We start from the raw sequence: 8,490 nt of genomic DNA on the forward strand, positions 1-8,490 counted from the left end.
CGGGGACCCGTCCGCTGCAACGTGCAGGTTTTGAGACCTGAGGGGTTTAGGGAGCAGGCCCTGGAAGTTGCCCAGGTGCCGCGGGCGCGTCTTTGCCGGGCGAACAGTAACGGGGAGCGAGCGCCGGGGCAGCGGAGCCCGATCCGGAGGGGAAAACCGGTCTGTACGGCCAGGGGATAGTTTTCAGAAGCTTTTGTCAAAAGTCCATCTTAGGAGGATGTGATGTAAACTGATTAAGCGATAACTGCTTGCTTCCACACTGGTGCAACAAATAGCTAAAGAAGCAGGGAACGTGCGAAAGTAACGTCTCCTGCAATACTGGGCGGCCAGCGATGCACTTAGCCTTGCATGGTGAATAAATAAATATCATTTCAGCTATTCCACAATTAGAAAGCATTGTAATTCAAAAGGTCTGAAGTATTCATAAGTTGTGAATGAAGATGGAAACAATGATAAGGCTTATTCAGTGATTGGATACAATCGTGTAGCTTTTTGGCTGACACATTTTTTATTGTTTATATTTTGTTTGGCATCTAAGTGTGATTGACTTAGATATGGATATTTTCCGCAAGTAAACGTGAGCTATGGTGGAGCAAAGCTGGGAAGGAGTGCTGTTGAGATTTTTCTTCTTCAAAAGAGAAATGAATGCATGTAGGAAGCGTTTCGTGTAACAGTTATGCACATGCTTACAGGTACACACATAGAAATAATTACTTATGGTGGAATCTGCAATTAGTAAAAATTAATTCCGTGTGGGCTGGCCATCCTGTGAAATTATTGACAGGCAATAAGACTTCTGCACCAGAATATGAACCTCAGAATACAACTTAAGAAAGCATTCTTTTACATTGGAAGCACACAGCTTTGCACTACCAGGTAGTTAGTTCACTTTGTTGTTTCCTGCTCTAATGTCGTTTTTTTCTCCCATATGTTTGCTTTTTGGAGTCACAAATGTAACAGATTTCCTCATTCTTTACAAATCTGTATTAAAACATCACACTCAAGTGTAGACAAAAACAGAACTTTGTACTTCTACAGCCATAAATACAAGAAAGCAATTCCTGGCTTTTGTGCCTTGATAACTTCTCCATAATATTTTACAGTCATGCTGCCATGCAGAGACAGTTCTCATTTAGTGGTACATACATGGAACATAGTTGCAGCAAACTGATTTTAATTTGGAATGGTTCTCTACATATTTGGAATGATAAAGGCATTTTATAATTAATCTTTCTTATCTATAAATTAAAAATTAAGATTACACTAGCAATGAGGATTTACACTTTGTGTTATTTATTGAAAGGAAAAGATTACTCTTATTTTGAGTTGCAACTGAGTTAAAGTAGTACTGCCAAAATTGTTCTCTCTGTTGTGTTCTCCATCTCTAGGGCTCTTGCGGTATACGTTGACTGTGGTAGTGTATGCTCAGAAGAAAATATTTTGGTAAAATTCTAAACACGGAGCACCTGTTTGGACCGCTCTCCTTGTGAAACCAGTAGTTTGGTTTGTGCCGAGACAGTGCTGAAGCACCTTTCAGAAACAAGTCTAAAATGCAAAGGATAGCTTTAAAACAAACCTTGGCTATTCAAATGTTATCCATCTCTCTTTCAACAAAAGTTTGGTAGGTGTAAAATAACTCAAAATCAGAATGAAGACTTACCAAATAGAATTTAATTTTTTTGGGGGAGTCCCTCTCCTCTTCTTCCCATATGCCTCTTCCCCCCTGTTTTGGAAGGAGTGTAAACTGCATTTATCTCTCTTGCTGAGGCATGATAGGAAGCAGTTACCGCATAACTTTAAGTGCTTGGTCTCTTGTGATATTTTTGCCATGGTTTATTTTTATGTTGCGGTGGTCCAGGCAACTCAGAATGTGTTGTCATTTTCTTTTCCTCCTAGAATGTGTTGTTTCATTAGGCACAGTGAAAGTCCATGTCAGGAAATTGAATGCATGAGCTTTTCTTTATAAAATTACTAGACTTCTACCTGGCATGTATATTGTATGGTCCTTAGTTCAAACTTGCATGAATTGATACAAAGTTTATAAAAGTGGATGATCGGAGAAGGACGGTACATTTCCCCTTTACCTTTTCCAAAAATAAAACCTGGCCTACCTATCATAATTACATGACTGGTGTTTTTTCCTTTATTTACAAGCTACATAGATATTATCTAGTAACTTCCATTTTGATTGAAATTGCCAGTGCACAGTGGTTCACCTGAGCCATTCGATATGATATTTGAAAATCGTGTCTCCATAAATCACTTCATTGCAAGAGCAACTGTGGCACATGGGTAAGTGCCACACTTGAAAAAAAAAAAAAATCAGTATTGCCTGTGTGAATATTAAGGGGGAAAAAGTCAAATTCTGTAGATGGCTTTTTAGGAGGTTTAGCAGAGAACGTGCGTGATTAATTGCAAATCTCCATTTAGGATCATTTTATGGGCACTTCTTCTTGTCAAGTAATGTTTCATTTGAAAGGACTCCAGATGTACAATGAACCTCTCAAAGATATCTGATAATATTGCTTTAGAACACAGTGTTCTTCGCTGTGTTTCTCTTTCACACTTTTTCACATATATTGGTATCTTTAGGGCTGAATGATATTATGAAAGAAAAGGCCAAATACAGGCTTTAAAAGTTTGAGGTTTGTTGTTTGTTCTCTCCCCCCTGCCCATTCTTTCACTCTCTGAAAAGGAAGTAACCAGTACAGATTGAAATTTAAAAAGTGGATTTATTTTCTCTATGAAATTTTCATAAAAGTAAAATGCTGTAGGTTATTATTGGTAATACTGTGTTATTACCTGAAGGTATAGCTATCTCAAAATAGTTTGCGAAGTTCTTAAAAATGAAAACTAGATGTGCAGCATTCTAGTAGTGTAGAATATTTCCACATTTATTTTTTTTTTTCCATTTTAAGTTATAAATGCTGAAGTTGGTTTAGACATAGGGGAAATCATTGTATTTGGGCAAAAATTAACTTCTCCCAAAGCTCTTCCTTTGCCTCACATTTAGCCTCAGCTGTTAGAATTTTCAAAATCTGTAGTAAATCTGTTTTATTCAGTCTAAAATGAATTGTAAGGTTTTAACACCATGCAGCCTTTATGCTTACATTTATAAAGTTTTTTAAAAAAATATTCATTGGAACACTTCCATTAAGATTACTTCTGTAGAAGAAAAAATAAACTTTAATTAGTAGTTATAACTGAGGGGAAAAAAAGCATGGCATCAGAAAACATATGAAGATAGGGTAGTCTTATCATGGGCTGTGGTTACTCAGAGCAGTATTGCCTTCCCACACAAAGAACAGATTGTGGTTTAACTCTTTCCATGGCCTAGTTTTATGTGCTAGTATAGTATCAGAATTGTTCAAATCTCTGCTGGAAACTACTAATCAGTTTAATTATTGCCTTTGTGGCTCTTTGTCAAGCATCATACTGTAATGCAATCGTTTATGTCTTGAATTACTTTCCTACATTGCCACTCATTTTTTTTCCTTTTTTTTTTCTTTTTTTTTATAAATTTTCTGTGGAGGTAGCGTAGTCATAGGTAAACTGCTTGCAACTTTTCTGTTGTTTTCTGTTTGATGTAAGGATAATTAGGGAAAAGAGGTAACCAGATCTAGTGGACTTTTTTACCATTCAGGAAATTTTGGAGTTTGTTTGAAATGTGAAGACTTAAATACTAAATTCATGGCCTTAAGCTTCTACAACGACAGTCTGTGCTCTGTATAATTGAGACCATTAGTTATACTTCCATCATTTTTACCTAGTGGAGTTAATCAGCCTATTGATTAAACGTAATTCATTCCTTGTCTAGCAGCATAGGTAAAATGTTAGTTTGTTAATTGTATTCTTGAACATAGTAGTATAAAAAAGGTTCAGTTTTAGTTTGATTGCACCATGCTGCTCAGTATGATGAACTGCATGGTATTTAAAACTAAATATGCCTGCACACAGGAAGAAAGATGCCTCCCCTAAGGTCTCCCTTCCAAACCAAAACAAACTAAAATTTGATGAGCAGATTGTGCTGTTTTAAAAAGCAGGTTTGCTTTACGGAAAAGAGGCATTAGTTTTTGGGAAAGGCCTATGTAGATATTAATGTGGTTGTGTAGGATGGTACTTTAAGCAGACAAAATGAATTAATTGCTATAGGATGCACTTGTAGATGACAACTAAGCATTACCTCCTTAATGCAATCCACATCGCTGCTAGGCAGAAGATAAGAACTTGCAGGTGAAGCCAGATGACGGAAAGGGATATTTTGGAACTGTAAATAAATTGCATGGATTTCACAAAAGCAGCGTTTGACCAGCGGTGCACTCGTAATGTCACTCTGCCACAGCATGCAGGAACACAAAGAATGCAAAGTTTGTGCCAAGTTGCCATTTTTCATTGTACACCTCAGATTGATTTTTAAGGGGTTTAAAATAATTGCCACACTCATGTGATCAGTTAACAAATTAACTGACTCTGTGGGGCTTCAAAACCCACAGTGGAGCTGCCAGAAGAACATAAATGTAATTTTTCTTCTCAACTTCATAAACTTTTATTTTACAGAGTTTGGGGGTGGTGGGAGGGAAGCCTGAAGAGCTGAAAGTGCAGAAGCTTCTGTTCAGGATTGTATACGACACGCTGTGGCTTTTGCCCGCTTTCCCTTACTGTATACTGGTTTCTCTAGTTACCACCACTGGAATGGTGCTGTTTCAGTGCTGGAATGTTGAACGTTTGATAAGAAAATGGATCAAGTTTAATGGCGCATGCTCTTTGTGCCACCAGCAGTCTCTTGCTGAGAGCATGCTCCAAAAGCGGGAACTGTGTGGCATTACACTGAGCATGTATATGCTTTGTGTTTCTGTGCCACAGAGAAGAGAAATGAACTGTGGCATTTGCCTCAGCCTTCTGAACGTTTCTGCTCAGATTTTTTAAAACTGTATAGTGTCCTCTTTGTGCAATGGTACTTTTCTTTATGCTAGCTGTTCACTCAGATGTTTGAACGTTAGGAACAAAACATCTTGATAGCATCTCTTTTAAATGATGTTGTTTCTGCAGCATTGAGGGATGAAGTGAGGGGAGGCATACAAAATAAAATCTTCACATGGTTCTTTCAAAGAGAGAAATACAGAGAAAATGTGGTTCTCTGTGTACTTTTTGTCTGCTGCCTGACAGCGGTAGTAATTGCGTAAAAGGTGTTGTGCAGAAATTTTTGTGAATTTTAAGTGTTTGCTCTCTTTGACTTGGATTTCACTTTAAGATTTTCAGGAACCTTTCTTGACACGGCTTTGTTTATGAGAACTTACTGACTTGGAGTTTTCTTCTTCTCTTCTTTTTTTTCCCCCTCCACTTCTTTCCACAGGATGAATTTCACCCGTTCATTGAGGCACTTCTTCCACATGTCCGTGCAATTGCCTACACTTGGTTCAACCTTCAGGCTCGAAAACGCAAGTACTTTAAAAAACATGAGAAACGAATGTCAAAGGATGAGGAAAGAGCAGTCAAGGATGAGCTACTTAGCGAAAAGCCTGAAATTAAACAGAAGTGGGCATCCAGGCTCCTGGCCAAGCTGCGCAAAGATATTCGCCAAGAGTTCCGGGAGGATTTTGTGCTCACGGTGACTGGGAAGAAGCACCCATGCTGTGTATTGTCCAATCCTGACCAGAAGGGTAAGATTAGGAGAATCGACTGCCTGCGACAGGCTGACAAAGTCTGGCGTCTGGATCTAGTCATGGTGATCCTGTTCAAAGGCATCCCCTTGGAAAGTACCGATGGAGAGCGGCTCATGAAATCCCCACATTGCACAAATCCAGCACTTTGCGTCCAGCCACATCACATAACAGTTTCAGTCAAGGAGCTTGATTTGTTTTTGGCATACTACGTGCAGGAGCAAGGTAGGAAGCAGATTGTCGTGTTTCTATGTTAGTATTTCAAACTCTTATTCCAGGTTGCCCTGTTTCCCCTATGGGCTGGCTTCCAGTGAAACATTATTCTGTGGTTTATAGACGTAATGTGGGTACATATCCGTGTGTAAATCAGCATGTATACATATATTCTTACATACACACACACACACTCCTACAGACCTGTGTTAATGACATGTATGTTTGACATACATGCTTTGTTCTCTTTCAAGAGAGAGTGGGACATACTAAGATAGTACTTTAGTTCCACTGAAGATACTTTCCCCCCTCCCCACCAAAAGTGGCAGTATATTGTGTAGTTTTCCCAGCTGTGATTTCAGGAAAAAATTCTTGTTTTCCTAGTGTTTTTATTTATTTAATTAATTATTTTTTATTTTTCTGTTTCCCCTGTACTGTTAGAAACAGATGCAGGTATGTGCCACTGGACAATCACCATAAATACTACAAATATTTGTTATTGTCTTTGTAGCTATAAATAATCAAAAATTCATTCTTTAAACTGATGAACCTACTGTCACTTCAAAAAGTCATCGCAGACTCTCTTACGTCTATAAAATAAACCAAAAAACTTTAGCACAGAAATACTGCTTTTACGTAGTCAGAATTACAGCATACAGTACTTAATCTTTTATTCATATTTTAAAGGACTAGCTCATTTTACCTATTTGAGCTTTGAAACAAGGATCTGGGTTGTAATTTTTTGAGAGAATTTTCCATTAAAATGATATTTTCATCATCACACTGGTATACTTAATTTTATTTGGCAAATAATTGAAACGTGGAAAATTGCAGGCACACTGGAGAAACTTCTTAAACTCAGTTTTATAGAACAGAAATAAAAACAAGGCTTCTGATAACCATGTATCAGGGGAAAAAAACCTGCTAATTATACTGTATATTCAGATAACAATACTCATAGGCAGGTTCCTTGAAATTATAAATGGCTGTAAGTAGGCAAAGTTTTTTTTTCTCTGATACTAAGCCTTCTGAAATGCTTTTTCTCTGTGAGGGGCCATTTTTTTTTTCCAGTGACTATACTATCCTCTAGACATCTTTTTATTGCTGACTGATCATCAGTAATAAACCATTTCTTTTTTAGCCACAGTTCTCAACCAGAGAAAGTTTGACCATCCACAGATGGTGGGCCATTTCACAACTTGGCCTGGTAGTAGGCAGAAATGGCCTGCAGAAGGGCAGATGGTAGGCTGTTATCTGATGCCCGATGCATAACTGTGGGATTGAACTGGAAAACAAATGGAATGGATTTCATTAGTAATAAAAAAGTAAACCAGTATGTCTTCTTTTGGTGTGTACTCATTCTTTAAAAGAACAGATACATGACAACCTTTTTGCTTTTAGTCAATCTGTCTTTCAGCAGTTACTTATCTTAGTGAAGCACTATGTTTGCATGAACATATAGGGAGGATTCAATTTTTTAGGTTATTCTCATGAAAAAATTGTTTCCTCCCCCCCTGCTTGTATTTTTATTTCCAGAGCAGTAGACAACACTTTTTTGCAGCGACTTTTAAGTAGCTGCATAGTCTGGTAAATCTGATCCCTAGTAATGTCGGAAGAAAGATTACTTTGATAGCATTAATCAAAATAGCTTATATACAATTAATTTGTGCCTTTAGACTCCTTTTGTGAAGAAAAATTAAAATGATATTTTGAATGCATATATTGCAAGACATAGCTTACTGATTAATTCTAATGGATTTACCTGTCTCTGAAAGTCAAAACTACAAAGGAAGGCAAAAGAGATTAAGTAGCTCTCGAGCTGAAGAAACTGGGGGTCAGAGTACTCTTATGCACTGTTGACTTTTAAGTTGTTGGAAGCCAGTAACTTGAAGTGGGAAGAGGAGTTGCAAGGCATAGCTGATTTTATTGTTTTAAATAGCTTGAGAATATGAGTTTATTTAAAACATTTGTCTAATCAGAAATGAGAAAGGTAAGCACACTGCAGTATAACTTCCTAAGTTGCATGATGCTACTTTGAGGATATACTGGAAGATGAAGCTGGGTGATTTCTATGTATCAGGTCACTTTCAGTAGACCCTTTCATTTATTGTAAACTGTATTTTGTATCTGTCTTGCTGCTTCACAGTAAATCTTCCATTAATGTCTGTTTGCCTTCTTCTTGAGGAAGTCATATTAAATTATCCTAGTATTTTTTTTTTTTCCGTTTTGTCAGACTTCGATTCTCTGTCCTCATTGAAAGCAGGTTAATTGTGGCACTTTGTACTGCACTAGATTAAGGCCACCAGGTTTTGCAAAAGATACGCATGAAGTCAACCAGAATGCTGCATTATACACATGCTATTTTGCTTTTTATTTCTCTTTTAGAATACATAAACCTGCCTAATAGTATAGTGTAAAAACTAAGTGGAGATGTAGAAAGAATTAAATCCCTGAATGAAATATGAAGAAGGAATTAGCACATAAAATGAATAAAGGGGACAACTAGTTTTTTGTTGTTGTTGTTGTTGCTTTAAAGAAGAAGATTAGGGGAAAAAGGAGGAGGAAGGATAGTTCGAGTGCCAGTGATGGTTGCCAGTGGCACCAGGATTGGCATCAG

At 37.5% G+C, this 8,490-nt stretch overlaps 1 protein-coding gene across 1 annotated transcript; it reads left to right on the forward strand.

Annotated features, from left to right (window-relative positions):
• Window positions 1–5,342: 5,342 nt before the first annotated feature.
• On the forward strand, window positions 5,343–5,885 carry LOC103778217 (nuclear factor 1 B-type; the record flags this gene model as incomplete). Its single annotated transcript, XM_008945794.1, has 1 exon — window positions 5,343–5,885. A coding segment is annotated over exon 1 (418 nt), but the record flags the coding sequence as incomplete, so codon positions are not given.
• Between the last annotated feature and the right edge of the window lie 2,605 nt (window positions 5,886–8,490).

Source organism: Merops nubicus, unplaced genomic scaffold, assembly GCF_000691845.1.
Source record: "Merops nubicus isolate BGI_N331 unplaced genomic scaffold, ASM69184v1 scaffold39768, whole genome shotgun sequence".
NCBI lineage: Eukaryota > Metazoa > Chordata > Aves > Coraciiformes > Meropidae > Merops > Merops nubicus.